Genomic DNA, 17,369 nt, shown 5'->3' with positions numbered 1-17,369 from the left:
CTGTTAGGTACTGACTCACGGTGGGCGCAAACACTTCATCAATCCACTCCATAAACAAGCTCCGTGTCACCCATGCTTTTGTATTGGCCCTCCACATTACAGGCAGTCTGGCCTTATTTACGTTGTGCTGCTTAAAGGCACGCGGGTTATTTGAATGGTAGACAAGTAGCGGCTTTCGTTTCAAGTCGCCACTTGCGTTTGAGCATAACAAAAGCGTAAGCCTGTCCTTCATTGGCTTGTGGCCTGGGAGCGCCTTCTCTTCTTGGGTGATAAATGTCCTGTTGGGCATCTTCTTCCAGAAGAGGCCCGTTTCATCACAATTGAAAATCTGTTGAGCGACGTATCCTTCGGCCTCCACGAACTCTGCAAACTCGGTCACGAATGCCTCAGCAGCAGCCTTGTCTGCGCTAGCAGCCTCGCCATGCCTAATTACAGAGTGAATGCCAGTTCTCGTCTTGAAGTTATCAAACCACCCTTTACTAGCCTTAAAATCATCTGGCGTGGCACTAGTAGAAGGAGTTTCCTTCAGCAAGCCGAGTTTTTTCGCAGATGATCGGCTCGTTTACACTATCACCTGCCATCTGTTTCTCATGTACCCACTTCAAAATGATTTTTTCTGCCTCTTCGAGGGTTTGCGATCTCATCTTGGTTAGTACTGTCACTCCCTTTGCAACATTTGCTTCTTTAATGGCATCCTTGTTTTTCAAAATTGTCGACTTGGCCATCTTGTACTCACTTGCGATATCGGTCACACGAACACCACGTTCAAACTTTTCTATAATTTCTTTCTTTATTTCAATGGTTATCTTCTCTGCACCCTCTTCTCACCATCACTCTTCACTTTCTTACTTTCACCACCACTCTTCACTTTCTTAGGGCCCATTATGAAGAAAATCACAAGTTTTAGCAAAAAATGCTAAGTTAATTGACGAACGTCTTGTACACAATGAGATGAGACAAAGAGTGATACGTGGGTGACGCCGTGCGTGGGAGGCTGGAAGATGGCTGGTCCCATGGCAACTCAAACGCTCTCACGTGTGCTGGGCGATTTCGCGCATTTTTCAAATGTTTGTGTCTAAAAATTAGTTTGTGAAACAAAGTGAATTGTTATTTTCCAGAAATTTCCAGCATTTCTCAAATGTTCATGTCTCAAAATTAGTTCATGACCCAAACAGAATTTTTATTTTCCGCATTTTTTTTTGTTCGTATCTCAAAGTTAGTTCGTAAGTCAAGGGTGAAATTTTACCTATAATTTTGGTCAGGGATCGAGTTGTACGTGGGTCAATGCGTTCGTGAGTCAAGGGTCTACTGTATATCCACCCACCACCTTTTTGTATAGGCAGTGGGTCTGGAGTATATTTACCTTGCAATTTCCTGATCATATTCCAGATTTGGTTAGATGTACTTTATCCATGATTGTCTCTTAGCCTTTTTTATTGCTGATAAGCTTGAATTGGAGAAGGGGGGAGGTCCTTGGAATTCTTTTCAGTGTGTTAATCTTTCATATCTCCAATTTGCTTCATCTATTTTCCACTTCGAGAGGCATGGGGATGGAGCATTATGAAAATATTTCAGATGTATAGGCCAGTGGTCATTGCCAAATAGGTCTTTACTCACTGACCACTGGTAATCTAGTACAATAGCTGAGGAGCATATATTTAAATCTCTGGCAGAAGAGGAGTTATGGTATACCTGATACCTTGTTGGTGATCCAATGTTCAATAAACTATATCGTTACTGTTTTGTCAAATAACTGCGCAATATTGTTACCCCATCTGTCACATACATTACCCCCCAAAAGAGTATGTTATGCATTAAAATCAACCATTAATATGAATGGGGATGGCAGTTGGTCAAGTAGGTGTTGAAGGCCAGAGATCTAATTGCCTGTTATTACCAGACATATCATATAGGCGATCTTCTAATCTGGGCTGCAGATATAAAGAACACAGAGTGATCTTTTTATCAATGTGGCTTTGTACAGCACAAGCCTGAAGTATTGTCAAGTTGGATGATGCTGCACTTTACAGATTTATGGATAATAAAACTTGTGCCTCCTTGAGCTCCTTCTCCCGGTTGTGGGGGAGATCTGTAGAAATTATAATTTAAATGAGGGTTATAAAATTTGTCCTCAGTTTTTGTTTCTTGGAGACAAATTATGTTTGCCACTGCACCCCTGATTAGTGTTTTGATTTGTTCAGCACTTGAAATGATACCCCAACAGTTCCACTGTAAGATTGACATTATTTACGTTCAAGTTTTTTAAGGGTCCTTTTCCTTGTTAGATGTGTTTCTTTGGGATGTTGAATTTGTGAATGGTCTGTGGATCTGTGGTTTTCTGTTAGTACTTTTATTAGTTTCTCATTTGCTATTTAACTTCCAAGATGAGGATGGATCTCTGCTAATGAGCTTTTTGCTTCTCAAAATAATAGGCTACAGCTTGCAGTAGCTCTGCTCCCCATATCTTCAAGGAGTTGCATGGGGATGAGCCTACACAAACTGTTTCCTCTAAGCACGTCAGGTCCGGGCCATGGGTGCTTGGGGTGTCTGCATTCTCAGAAGTACATGCAATCCGAGCACTCTTACTCATGAGATAGATCTCCAATCTCTTCCACCTCTTGTGCTTGCAGTTTGCTGCAGGTGCTTGAGGAGGGCAAGAGTTGGTGAACAGACTTGTTCTTCCCCTCTGTCTTCTTCTTCGGTGGTTTCCCAGACTAAGAATAGGGAGCAGGATGGTCAAAGCATGAACTCTGTTTAGACCCCTACTCTCCGGGTCATGTCTGCCTTCTCCAGTGGAGGCTTTCTTTGAGTTTGGTAGAAGATCAAGGTAGCATAAATCTAGTGTGACTCCCTCAGTGCCTGATGAGGGTGTGTGGAGCAGCATTCCAAGAGATTATTGTGCTCATTCATAAGCTTAATAGTCTCAGGGAGATGAACTTGGCTTCATACCTGCCCCTGGTCTTGTCAGTGGAGCTATCCTTAGGTTGGCTTAGGTGGTGCGCCCTTCCGTCAGGTTTCCCTGGTCTGTTGGCTCTTAGTTAGTGAGCCAGGTAGCTCCCTCACCTCTAGCAGATTGAGCAAACTCCTTCCCCTGCCCCTTTCATATCAGAGGAGGTATACTGTACACTGGAGGATGCAGAGGCTAATCTTCACTATTTGGACATCAATTTGCCAACTGACAAATGACCTTCCTTTGAAAAGACTTCATCAGGAGACTGGAATATAAAATTTAGGCCTAAAGCCAAGCACTGGGACCTATGGTGTGGTCATTCAGCACTGAAAGGGAAATAGAGAGCAAAAAGGTTTGCAAGGTGTAACAGGATGAAAGCCTTGCAGTTGCACTATGAAGCAACTGTTAGGAGAGGGCAGAGGAACGTAAGATGGAAGACAGAGAATGTAAATGGAGGTACAGTAAAAGGAATGAAAGGAGTTGCAGCTAGGGGCCAAAGGGACACTGCAAAGAACCTAAAGTAATGCCTGCAGTGCACAAGATTCATGATGTACTGACGGCACTACTACTCCTACAAGGCCATCAGAAGAAACTTACATTCCCTGTTCAAGAGTAGACTCTAGAAACTGTTTCATGGCTCCACCTTTGGTTGAACACATTACAGACTGCTGTCATAGGTCTTTTGTCTCGTGATGAGAAGACCTTGTTCAGGAGGTTGTTGGTGTCTGGAGGTGTGATTGTGACCTTTTTAGCAAACTGCTGTGCCCAGCAGTGAGCTTTTCGAGGAAAGTTTCTCCGGAGAGAATAGCCTATCATTAAGGAATATTTCAGTGTTAGGCTCTTTGCTTTTTTCCCTAAGCTTAGTGTTGATGCAACAATCAAGCTTAGGAGATCGGATTTATAGGACTATACCATCTACAGTGCAATAGCCATCAAATACATCTCAGAGACTAGGGCAGGCACACCTGAGTCAGTAGTCCTAATGAACCTCTTACTATCTGGAATAACAAAGTAACCAGTGTTTCAAAGACCCAGACAGCAGTCTCACCCTCATTTCATTAGGAGGGCTGAGGAACCATCCCAACCCTTTCCCTCCCCCCTCCCAATCACAGCCAGGAAAGGAGGAAAAGGGAAGAAAAAGGGAGAGTGTCACTGAGGCTGGCTGTCCCCTTCCTCTGCTGCCATTAGTTGGGGATTGCCGGTCTCACCATTGGACCAATTGTCAGAAACAGGGTGACGCCTTGGGTAATGTGTTCTGTGGGATGGGACTGATACAGGCTTTCATTCAGCACCAATTATGAATGTTTCCTCAAGCTATCAAACAAACTAGTTGGAAATATGACTTGTGCCTAAGGCTATATAGACTGCTTTGTAATCTAGTGTAATGAACAGCATAAATAACCAAATGATTACGCAATTTGGATATGTATAGTGACATTGCCAGTGAAGATGTGACCATAATCAATGTTATTTATTATGGAAATATTTCATTTGCCATTTAAGTCTACATATACAGCAGAGCAATATGATAGAGGTTAGGGCAGCATGAAGGTTGAGATATCAGGCACACTCTGAGATGGCAGATTGGGAAGATAAGTTGTGGGTTCTAAGCTGTCTGTTGTTTAGTGTAGTAATATCCTTGTGAAGATTATTTTCTAACTATTGATTTATTTACTTCTTTCCCTGAAGATGAATAATGTACCATGCCATATATACAGTTTTCTTAAGAGTTGAAAATTTTTCATTTAAAAAATTTGAAATTGTAGGTCTTACTCTTCCTTTTATTCTGTACCAGAGATCTCTCAGAATGTGACATATTACAAGCAGTGTTTTACAATATTGTGGTAAATGAAGAATACACTAATGCTATACAAATTGTCTATATACAGGGCATTATAGTACTACTGTAGGTGCTTTTAAAAATGATTGTCAAGAAAAAAAATTTTAAAATGACAAACATTTAATGTTTCAGATAAAGATGAATGTGCTACAGATAATGGTGGTTGCCAACACATATGTAAGAACACAATTGGGTCATATGTTTGCTCATGTCTAAATGGTTTCACACTCCATGAAAATGGTCATGATTGCAAAGAAGGTGGCTGCAAACATGAAATTACCTCTCCAGTAGGTGAAATATACAGTCCAAACTATCCAGATTACTATCCAAGTAGAAAAGACTGTGTATGGCAGTTTACTACTACTCCAGGTCACAGAATAAAATTGGTAAGTAAAATGTAACAATTAGTGGTAAAATTGTTAAGTAAAATGTAACAATTAGTGGTAATAGGGGATACAGTACATTTAAACCATTAAAGTTAAAAAATCTTACGTGACAGTTTTAGCTAATGTTGCATTATTTAATTATTACTTTATAAAATTTCAAGTACATGGAGCCATTTTGCGTTCGTATGTACTGACAGTCAAGCTTTTTAAAAATTTTCTTTTTATTATTGGTATATTTTTTTAAATAAACTCAGATTGCAAACATGGAAATTACATCTGAAACAAGTAAATGCAACCCTCCAACCTTTGTGGTCTGATGACTATCATTGGACCTACTATTACAGTTGCTGTAACTGTATAAAATTACTGTATAAAAATGAATGAACAGAATAGAATACAGAGTTACCTTTGCATAAAAATCATTATCAGAACCTCCTCTATTGATAAATTAGCATTAGTTGAACTTGGTTGTTTGGTTGTAAGACACTGTGAGAAGTTGTGATTCCCACTTTGTAAACTCTGGCCACTCTTATAATGTTTTATAATGAAGAGATAGCTCGTGTTTTCAGGAGAGACCATGCATTTCCTAGGAAACTGGAATTGGTTCATAGAAAGTGGAAGACAAAAGGATTCAAAAGCATTAAATTTCATAACACAGGGTGGTATTTAATTTACAATAAACTGGGACTGGGGTAACATGAATTCCAAGTGGAGGGAGATGTGGTGAGGTGCCAGAGCTAAGGATGTCATAAAGTCCTGCCAACTTTTCTAAAGGTAGTGTTGTAATGATATGTTCTTGATGTGCAGGTAAAACTAAATACTAATGCTCATAAAGGAGAAAAAATGATGAGTTGGAATTATCATTTCTTATTTTGAGAGTATATTAATCTGTACACATATACAGTTAGGAATATTTTAGATGCAACTCTCACTTATTTGAATTTTAGTAGCTAAACAAATTAGCAGTGATAAATAAATCTATATACAGTATCTTCTGGTTAGAGAGTGAACAAAATAAATGGGTATTATTGAATCTTTATGGAGAAGTATTTTACATTAACAGCAAAACAAACTTTTCTGATTTTTTGTTGGCTGTATGTCCTCTCATAAACATTGAAAAAACATAGAAACACCATAGTGCCAGGTCTGAAGCATTGATTGGGGAATTAAGGGGTGATGTGTTGGAGATAAGGTATTTTGTTCATGACACTTACCTGCCAGATATATATATATAGCTGTATTTCTCCGAAATCCGACAGAATTTCAAAACTCACGGCACACACAGTGTGGCCAGATGGTTAGTACTCATTCCCGCCGCTGGGAGGCGGGAATCGGGAACCATTCCCATTTTCTATTCAGATTTTCTCTGTCGCCGGTACTGTCAACACCTGTTGTCAGTACCTCCGTCTCTGGATTTCGTTGCTTGCTGGTTTTCCACTTAAGTATTCTCTTGACTTTTGGTATTGGACCTTGGATTGTGGATTGGCACACGCTTTTTTCTGGACTGTTTTTGATTTTGCTTATGACTGCTCTTTAATATGTCTGGATCTAGTTCTGCTAGTTTTCGTGTATGTTGCATGAGTGATTGTAAGGTGAGGCTACCGAAAGCTTCGGTAGACCCTCACTCGGTTTGCTTGAGGTGTAGGGGGCATGTTTGTTTGATAGATGATCAATGCAAGGAGTGTGAGCCTTTGTCTGATGCGAGCTGGAAGTCGTATGATTGTATGTGCAAGTTGGAGTGTGACAGGGTCAGGAGGTCCTCCTCCAGGAGTGTTTGCAAGAGTCAGGTTATTTCTTCTCCTGATAACCCTAAAGTAGTTAATGTTGCACCTGTCCCTGTGGTTTTGCCGGGCCCTGAGGTTGTGTCCATGGAGGGTTTGGCCTGGCGGAGATCATGAACACCATCAGTGCGCTCGAAAATAAAGTGACATCGCTTCAAAGTGTTGTGAAGTGCAGTGTTCCCCTAGTGTTGTGGAGGGGCGTCAGATCGCCCCATAATGCTTCTAGGCCTGGACCGCTGTCAGACTCCCAGGACTCAGGGAGAAGACATGTCGAAAGCCGCAAGAAGGTTACGGGGCTTCCCACCGATCTGACGCCCCTTTCGCAGGTCCTGTTGTCACTTCCCAGGCTGCCAAGGATCGTGTTAGCCGCACGTATTCTCAAGGACTGCTTTTCGTCCTCCAAGGCGCCCTCCTCGTAAGGGGTGGAACTCTCGGAAGGAGTCTCGCCCTCTGAAGAGGAGCTTTGTTCAAGAGGACGCTTCTCGCCAGTCTTCATCGCCTGTTGGGTACTTTTGAAGCTTTCCCACCACAGAAGAGGACCAGGACGTCGTCTGATGAGGACGTTTGTGAGCGCCCCAGTCGCTCTAAGGAGAGAACCTTTTTAGCTCCTGTGAGGAAGAAGAAGGCGTCCCCTCGCCCCTCGTCTTCCCATAGGATCAGCTCTCACCCCAGGCTTGATACCTCTCCTTCCAAGATTTTGTTGGAGATGCAACGGCAGTTGTCTTCTCTTATTGCAGAGAGGGATGCAGCGCCTCGTCGTCGCAAGGACTTAAACCTGCCCGTCAAGAAGTCCAGGAAGTCTCCCTCTCCTGCTCCTTTTTCTTCGTCGCCTTGTCGCCCTCTTAGTTCACGAGTTCCCCGTCGTGACGCTTCGCGAGCTGCTTCCCAGGACGCTTCGGTTGCCGCTCTTCATGACGCTCCTGTGCAGGACGCTCGGCAGGACGCTCTGCTGGACATTGGGCGGGACGCCCGGATGGACGCTCTTCAGGACGCTCTCCAGGACGCTCTCCAGGACGCTCACCAGGACGTCCCTTCCGTTGCTCTTCTTCGAGACGCCCGAGCTTCTCTTTCTTCTGGGAAAAGAAGATCCCTCCTTCGTATCGGACCTCAAGGCCTTCGTTCCCCTAAAGTGTTGGGTGACTCGGTTGTTTCACCTGTTGTTGAGGGAGAAGACACTGGCGACTCGGAGCCTGCTGACGTCGAGCTTTCTTCTGCTTCCTCTTCTTCCCACTATCAGGTGTTGACTGGCCTTCTTAAAGACTTGTTCGTAGATAAGTTTAAACCCTCGGCTCCTCTCTCTCCTCCTTCACAGTTAGCTTCTTCCAAAGCGAGGAGAGCACCGGGGTTTGTGAAGATGACTTCTTTGGTTACAAAGAGGGCTTTTAACCCTTTCATATCAGTATAGTTATCACATCACTGAGGGTACATGAGCCCCGATGTGTCTGGGAGCGCTCGACAGTGCGAAAAAATAATTATTTCAAAAATTCAGCAAAAATAGAAATTTTATGCCAACAACATTCATTTTGCTGTCCTTTTTTTCTAAATGTTTATATTTTATGGTGGAATAGTCAGAATAAGTGTCCCAGCCCTCTAAATATGAAAAAATGTGAGTTATTTAACAAAAAAAAAAAAATTCTTTACTTATTTTTATATTTTAGTTCGTAACCCAAAAACTATGAAAGCCAGACGAATGAATTATTTTTTATGAGAAAGCCAATAAAATTCCCTAAATATTGACATATAAAACAATGGAAAACGAATAAGTCCAGTTGGTGAAAAAATTGATAGAAAAGAGGGTGAGAAACAGAGCGCTCTGCCCGCCTATGGTGAGAATTATCGCTAGAAAAAATTTTTTTGAAGAGCCCTATCTCGGTTATTTTTCATAGAAATTACTTTGTAAATATACGAAAAAGTAGAAGAAAAGTTGAAGAATAAAGGAAAGTTTTTAACGGCAACAGTTTCATTTTGACGTTATAAATTGATCGATTTGAAAATAAAGTTACCATTGTCAACATTACTGTTCGTAGCTCAAAACTATAAAGTTAGGCGAATGAATTATTTTTTATGAGAAAGCCAATAAAACTAAATATTGACATATAAAACAATGGAAAACGAATAAGTCCAGTTGGTGAAAAAATTGATAGAAAAGAGGGTGAGAAACAGAGCGCTCTGCCCGGCCTATGGTGAGAATTATTGCTAGAAAAAAATTTTTTTAAGAGCCCTATCTCGGTTATTTTTCATAGAAATTACTTTGTAAATATACGAAAAAGTAGAGGAAAAGTTGAAGAATAAAGGAAAGTCAAGAAAAATGGCTTTGGTAACGGCAACAGTTTCATTTTGACGTTATAAATTGATCGAAACGAAAAAAGTTACCATTGTCAACATTATTGTTCGTAGCTCAAAAACTATAACAGTTAGGCGAATTAATTATTTTTTATGAGAAAGCCAAGAAAATTCTCTAAATATCGACATATAAAACAATGAAAAACGAATAAGTCCAGTTGGTGAAAAATTGGTAGAAAAGTGGTTAAGAAACAGCGCGCTGCCCGGCATATGGTGAGAATTATCGCTAGACATTTTTTTTGAAGAGCCCTAGCTCGGATTTTTTCATAGAAATTACTTTGTAAATATACAAAAATGTAGAGGAAAGGTTGAGGAATAAAGTGAGAGTCAAGAAAAATGACTTTGGTAACAGCAACAGTTTCATTTTGACGTTATAAGCTGTTCGAAACGAAAAAAAATGTTACTGTTGTCAACATTATCGTTCGTAGCTCAAAAGCTATGTTAGGTGAATGAATTATTTTTTATGAGAAAGCCAACAAAATTCTCTAAATATCGATATATATGATAATGAAAAATGAGATTCAGAGCCCTGCCTAAAATCCAGACATCTCTTATGTGATGCACTAACGCGTTTTCCGCTAGTTTTACCGTGCAAAAACTTTGCGAAAGCATGTTGGAAACTGTTCTCGATTGACGTCGCTGTATGTAATCAGCCACACGTGTTTACCCAACCTCGCACGCATGGTCTCTGACAGAAGTGTGGCCTGCCAGGCCTGCGTGGGTGCGATCAGCTGATGTCATTGTGAGAATTTTACTTGGCCATGGATTTGCGCATGCACAGTAGAGGAACTAAAAAATTTATAGAAAATAGAGGATACGAAACAGAGTGTTTCCAATAATGTAATCCTACATTTTATAAAAAAATGTAAGATACGAGAGAGAAACGTGGGCAGGATCAGCTGATTTCATTGTGAGAAATTTACTATGCCAGGGATTTTTCATGCGCAGTATAGGGACTGCTTGCCTAGCGTATCGATGCCTGAGTTACACGGTCCAAGGTATGCTTTAGCCTATGGAAACCACCAACTGTCCGAAAATAAAAAAAAATTTACCCCTACCAGACGTACGAAAAATGTCAGTAAATTTTACGTAAAGTTACATCAGTCAGAAAAGAAGGGGGGTAGGGGGTTATTGCGTAATATTACGTTAATTGGACAGGAAAGGGTTAAGAAAGTCAACGCCTGGATGGAGGAACGGAAGGCCCATGGCAAGACCTCTTTTGCCCTGCCTCCGTCTAAGCTTTGTGGCAAGGCTGGTATGTGGTATGAGACAGGAGAGGATATCAGTCCTAGAGTGCCTTCTTCTTCTCAAGGATTTCACCAGCCTTGTCGACGCTCCCAGAAGGTCCCATCTGTCTTCTGCTAAGGTTTCCTGGACTTTGTCCGAGACAGATCATCATCTTAAGGGACTCTTCCGCACCATGGAGGTGTTTAATTTTTGGACTGGTGCTTGGGAGCCTTAGACCTTAAGCTGAGGAGCCCGATTCGATCAGCCTGGGGAGCTCTCTAGTGTTCTTAACTGTATGGACAAGGCAGTCAGGGATGGATCAGAGGAACTGGCTTCCCACTTTGGTACGGGCCTCTTAAAGAAGAGGGCCTTGTTTTGTGACTTTACCTCTAAGTCAGTTTCTCCTTCGCAAAGGGCAGAGTTATTGTTCGCCCCTTTGTCCAGCCATCTTTTCCCCCAGTCTGTAATTAGACACATCGCTTCTAGTCTTAAGGAGAAGGCCACGCAAGATCTTCTGGCCCATTCTTCGAGACGTCCGTCAGCTCCTTCTACTTCAGCTTCAGTTTTGTCCTCCAGGAAGAAGAAGCCCTTTCGCAGAGGAACTTCTTCCTCTAGATCGTCTCCGCGAGGAAGAGGTTTCACAAGAGGAGCAGCCCCCTCGAAACCTAGGGGAAAAAAGTGACTCTTTACGCCTCCAGACACCGGTAGGAGCCAGGCTTCTTTATTTTGCGGGAGCCTGGAGAACGAAAGGGGCTGACTCCTGGTCCCTAAAGGTTCTAGAGAAGGGTTACAAGATCCCCTTTCTCATGTTGCCACCCCTGTGCATCGTCGCCCAGGGATCTGTCGCCTTCTTACCATCGAGAGAAGCAACAGATTCTTTTAGACCTCCTGGAGCAGTTGATAGAGAAAAAAGCCGTGGAACAAGTTCTGAAACTGGATTCTCCGGGGTTCTACAACAGACTATTCTTGGTCCCGAAACAGTCAGGAGAATGGAGACCGGTCTTGGATGTAAGCATCTTGAACCGCTTTATTATGAAGGAGAAATTCAAGATGGAAACGCCCCAGTCTGTTCTCAGGGCTTTAAGGCCAGGAGATTGGATGGTCTCTCTGGACTTGCAAGACGCGTACTTTCATGTTCCCATACATCCTCAATCAAGAAAGTACCTGAGGTTTGTGCTGGGGGGACGAGTCTTCCAGTTCAGAGCTCTTTGCTTCGGTTTGTCCACTGCTCCCATGATCTTCACGGTGATCATGAAAAATGTTGCGAGGTGGCTTCACCTGGCGGGTGTTCGTGTTTCGTTCTACCTGGACGATTGGCTCATCCGAGCCTCTTCTCAGGTGAAGTGTCTGGAGGACCTGACTTTGACGCTGAACTTGACGAAGTCCCTGGGACTTCTAGTGAACCAAGAAAAGTCTCATCTGATCCCGACGCAGTCCATCGTCTATCTGGGGATTCAGATGGATTCAGTGGCTTTTCGAGCTTTTCCATCCCGAGAACGGCAACTGCTTTGCTTAGAAAAAGTCTCGTCTTTCCTAGGGAAAGAAACATGCTCAGTGAGGGAATGGATGAGTTTGCTGGGGACCATTTCCTCGCTGGAGAAGTTTGTTTCCCTGGGAAGACTTCATCTCAGACCGCTCCAGTTTTTCATGGCGGAGAACTGGAGGGACAAGGAGGATCTGGAAGAGACATTGAAGATCTCTCCATTGGTCAAGGATCACCTGAGGTGGTGGCTCGACCCCTTAAAACTAGCAGAAGGGGTTTCTCTACGCCTTCAGAGCCCCGACCTAGTGTTATTTTCCGACGCGTCCAGGGAATGATGGGGAGCAACACTAGGGGGGAAGAAGTGTCAGGCACCTGGAGAGGGGAACAGGTGTCCTGGCACATAAATCTCAAAGAATTGGGGCTATCCTGCTGGCCCTTCAATTTTTCGAGGACCAAGTTTCAGGCCAAATTGTTCAAGCAAGTTCGACAACACCACAGCTCTAGCTTACTTCAAAAACAGGGGTACTCGATCCGTTCCCTGTTCACCCTAGCGAGGAGATCCTGCTTTGGACACATGCACAGGGGTCACGATCCTCACGAGGTTCATTGCGGACGTGGAGAATATCCACGCGGACCTTCTCAGTCGGCAACATCAGCTTCTACCGACCAAGTGGACCCTTCATGAGGAGGTGTGTTTAGAACTGTGGAGGTTATGGGGACGTCCTCTAGTGGACCTCTTTGCTACGTCCAGGACGAAGAGACTCCCTCTTTATTGCTCTCCTGTCCTAGACCCAGGAGCAATAGCTATAGACGCCCTCCTCTGGAACTGGAAAGGCCTCGATCTTTACGCTTTTCCTCCCTTCAAAATTCTGGGAGAAGTGATCAGGAAATTTGCAGCGTCGGAAGGAACAAGGATGACTTTAATAGCCCCCTTCTGGCCAGCAGCGGATTGGTTCCCAGAGACCATGACCTTCCTGGTGGACTTTCCAAGGACGCTTCCCCTGAAGGTGGACCTTCTCAGGCAACCTCATTTTGAAAGGTTCCACAAAAACCTCCCCGCTCTGAGTCTGACTGCGTTCAGACTATCACAAAGTTGGCAAGAGCAAGAGGATTTTTGAAAGCAGTGGCAAAGGCTATTGCCAGTGCCAGGAGACCTTCATCTAATGCGCTCTATCAGTCCAAGTGGGCTATTTTTAGGAAATGGTGCAGGAGCAACGGAATTTCCTCGACCACGACCTCTGTACCACAAATAGCAGACTTCCTGTTTCATCTCAGGCAAAAGAATAAACTGGCAGTCTCAACTATTAAGGGCTATAGGAGTTTGCTGTCGGCAGTCTTTAGACACAGAGGCCTAAACTTGGCCGACAACAAGGATCTTCACGATCTCTTGAGATCCTTCGAGACTGTCAAAATTCCTCAACTCAGGATGCCTTCTTGGAATCTGGATGTTGTCCTGAAGTTCCTTATGTCAAGTGCTTTCGAACCTCTGTCTTCAGCTTCCCTCAAGAACGTGACTAGGAAGGCTGTCTTCCTAACTGCTCTGGTGACGGCTAAGAGGATTAGTGAAGTTCAAGCCATCAGCAAACATATTGGCTTTAGGGGTCCTAATGCTGTATGCTCCCTAAATCCTTTGTTCTTAGCCAAGAACGAAAATCCTTCAAACCCTTGGCCCAAGTCTTTTGAAATCAAAGGTTTGACGGAGATTCTTGGGCAAGAGTCAGAAAGAGTCCTGTGTCCTGTCAGGGCTCTCAAGTTCTACTTAGCCAGGACTAAGGAGACTAGAGGCCCATCGGAAAGTCTGTGGTGTTCGGTGAGGAGACCTGATTTACCTATGTCTAAGAATGCCTTAGCATTCTTTTTAAGAAGCACTACTAGAGAGGCTCATTCTACCTGCCTAGAAGGTGACATGAGACTTCTGAAAGTCAAGACCCATGAAGTAAGAGCCATCGCGACTTCGGTAGCTTTCCAGAAGAATATGTCCCTTAACGATCTTCTGGGTGCCACCTTCTGGCGAAGTAATTCAGTGTTCGCTTCGCATTACTTGCGGGATGTGAAGACAACATTTGAAGACTGCTCTTCGCTGGGACCATACATTTCCGCAGACACAATGTTGGGGGAAGAGGCCAATACTCATCCTATCCTTTAGGGGTTAGGTAGTATCTTTTAATCTTGTTGTTGTATTTTTGGTTGTTGGGTGGCCATTGAGGTGGGCGTCCCAATTTTTAGCCTATGTTAGGTTCAATGGCTTAGATAGGCTCGGTCAGGTGGTTGGTCGTTGCTCCTTTTCCCTCTCAGTATGGTCGTATGATCTGGTCCTATTGTGGTCACGCCCCCGTGGACAGGTCATCTAGAACTCACCAGCTTTATAGGTCCCTACCTTGCTGGAGACTCTAGTAAAGCAGAAGCAGGCTTGGGTGACAGTAACCTCGAAGTCAGCTATGCTAACAGGTAAGGAACCAAGGCGTCAATCGCCTACATTTGTTTGTTTCCTAAATCCTATTCTGTCTCTTCCCACCTCCAACGGTGGGATTCAGCTATATATATATCTGGCAGGTAAGTGTCATGAACAAAATGATATTTTAATGATAAAATAAAGTTTGTTCATACTTACCTGGCAGATATATATACTTTTAGTGCCCACCCCTACCCTCTTGAGACAGTGGCACTAGAAAATCTGAATAGAAAATGGGAATGGTTCCCGATTCCTGCCTCCCAGCGGCGGGAATGAGTACTAACCACCTGGCCACACTGCGTGTGCCGCGAGTTTTGAAATTCTGTCGGATTTCGGAGAAATACAGCTATATATATATCTGCCAGGTAAGTATGAACAAACTTTATTTTATCATTAAAATATCATTTTCGTGGGCTTGGCTTTTTTGATAAAAAAAAGTGATGGAAAGGAGGATTTGGGGACAGGTGGGGCTAGAGTTGTTTTTGAAGAATCTGATTGTTTTATATAAAGCGAATGTTTACATTACAGGAGAAATTTGCTTCAGGGAGTGGACTCCCTGAGGTGTTTATGTAATTTATCCCAATTTACATGTATGTAATGTAAATGCTCAACATAAAGACATAGCTAATAATAGTAACATTTTATAATTTTGTATGAATAAGTTGTAATTTTGCCATTATTGAAATTTAATTAACTGTAAACAGAATGTTAATGTTTCCAAATATTATGCCAATGATAAAATTACGGCCTAGCCATCAAAAAGAAATTATCAAGCAAGACTGGTATATTTTTATTTTTGACTTTCTTAAAACTGAATTTTTTATTCTAATACTCTACCACACTTTTTCATAATTTTTAAAAAATATCACTTTTGACTTTTATCAGGTATTTGATGAGTTTGAAATGGAACCTCATCAAGAGTGTACTTATGATCATATAGCTTTATATGATGGGACCACCTCAGAATCTGGTTTTCTGGGCCGATATTGTGGTGCAAAAGTACCACATCCAATAGTTGCATATAATAACCAGATGTTCATGGTATTCAAATCAGATTCTTCAGTTCAGCGGAAAGGATTTAGAGCAAGACATACAACAGGTATATTTTTCTTGGCAATGCATGTAGTGAATTTTGCAAATGTAACTACTTTCCTCAAATAAAAATGGATATATTATACATAAATCCTGTACAACCAAGATTAATCTAGAGATTATTGACTTAGAGACTGTTTCTTTCTCTAGTATGTGGAGGTGGTCTTAAAGCCACTAGTACCGTGAAGCACATGTACTCGCATGCAAAATATGGGGACCAGAATTATGACAACAAAGAAGATTGCGACTGGATCATTCAGGCACAACCAGGAGAAAATGTCCATTTGACATTCCTTACCTTTGAACTTGAAGATGAACATGACTGTGGCTATGACTACGTAGAAGTTTTCTCTGGCTATAGTGACTCAGGACCACTCTATGGAAAATTTTGTGGAAATACTGTAAGTATGTTACAAATTCTTGCATATACAGTACTGCACTTGAATCACTTCAGAATCAGAAGTTTTCAGTCATATATATTGTAACTGATACATTAAGATAAAAAAAAATGTGCAGAATGTTGGAAAAAAGATGTTTCAGAATGTTGGAAGACTGTAATTGAAGGAATTTGTTATTGTATGATGCGTTTTTTTGTAATGGACCATCATAGAAATGATTATGGGTGAGAGTGCAATTCATCTAAAAGGGAATCAATATAATATCCAAATGCTCTTGAAACAAAATTAACATTACAACCATATGCACAGACAGTTTTTTTTAACATTAAAGCTTCATCTTTACAGAAGAATTTGTAGACCAAATGTATCACTATAAGCATGAAGTTTTCATAATAAAACTAATATTGTAATACTTAACTGAACACCTGAATTAGCCTTGGTTACCCACCAGCCCGAACTATATCCCCATAATTTTTACCCACTAATTGGGTAGTTAACTGTCAGCGTTACCAACGCTTACAGGAAATCTTGTCAAGATGAGTTACCTGAAGCACCGTTGGCAACGCTGCTGCAAGTCCCAGCCGCGCGAGGCCAGGTTCCCCAGTTGCTTAATTCACTAATCAAATTGAAATGGGGAGGAGAGTGGGAATCATTCAGTTGTTCAGGTAAGTATTGCAATATTAGTTTTATTATGAAAACTTCATATTGCAATACATTCCTTGAACACCTGAATTAGCCCAATTAACAAAATTTTATGGAGGTGGGCTCAATCTAATTTCAGTCCGACCTGCCAAATGGGAAGGGAGGTAACTCATTACTCACCTACTCTGCCTATATGCATGTATCCTCACCAGGTTATCCACTTGGTAGGAAAGGATGCCTGTTGAGAGAGTACCCTCGACATCAGTCTCAAGTCTCTGTACTGTCAGAGTCGAGCTACCTCTCATGTGGTATTCAAACCTCCTCATGGACAGAGGGTAGCAAAACAACCAAACATGTGGCTAATCACAGCCTCCCATGCATAGCGTAGAACGACTACCTCCCATATGGCTAATCAAAGCACACTCATGTATGGAGGGGACGATGAACCTCCCATGTGGCTACTGTAGCCTTGCATGTATGGAGGAGAAGTTGAATGTGCAGTCTCTTCAGTTCTTCGCCATATGATGCAGCCGACACCTGTGCAGAAGAGGGGGGGGAGGGGTTGGAGAAAGATCCTATCAATCTGGCTCAGCCTAGTTTCATCATTTTAATGTCCTGCCTAATGCTCCCCCTATGGATCTTGATCAGTTGAGAATTCCAAATTCCTAGCCTATCTTGAATACCTAACTTTCCCCCAACCCCGACCTTATCTTGCATTTACAAGATCGTGTTGGCTGCCACGAAAGGACCCAGCGAGTAACCCTTCTCCAACGAA

The 17,369-nt window shown here is 42.4% G+C and overlaps 1 protein-coding gene across 1 annotated transcript in view; it reads left to right on the top strand.

Annotated features, from left to right (window-relative positions):
- Positions 1-17,369, top strand: part of LOC136852535 (tolloid-like protein 2) — an 886,642-nt gene that overhangs the window by 848,049 nt on the left and 21,224 nt on the right. Inside the window, exons 14-16 of the mRNA XM_067127262.1 lie at positions 4,923-5,176; positions 15,348-15,561; positions 15,705-15,955. Of these exons, the coding sequence (XP_066983363.1) occupies positions 4,923-5,176; positions 15,348-15,561; positions 15,705-15,955 (719 nt within the window). The remainder of the gene's footprint in view (positions 1-4,922; positions 5,177-15,347; positions 15,562-15,704; positions 15,956-17,369) is intronic.

This window comes from Macrobrachium rosenbergii, chromosome 25 (genome assembly GCF_040412425.1).
Source record: "Macrobrachium rosenbergii isolate ZJJX-2024 chromosome 25, ASM4041242v1, whole genome shotgun sequence".
NCBI classification, from domain to species: domain Eukaryota; kingdom Metazoa; phylum Arthropoda; class Malacostraca; order Decapoda; family Palaemonidae; genus Macrobrachium; species Macrobrachium rosenbergii.
The sequence above is the reverse complement of the archived record's forward strand: the minus strand, read 5'-3'. Positions and strand labels throughout refer to the sequence as shown.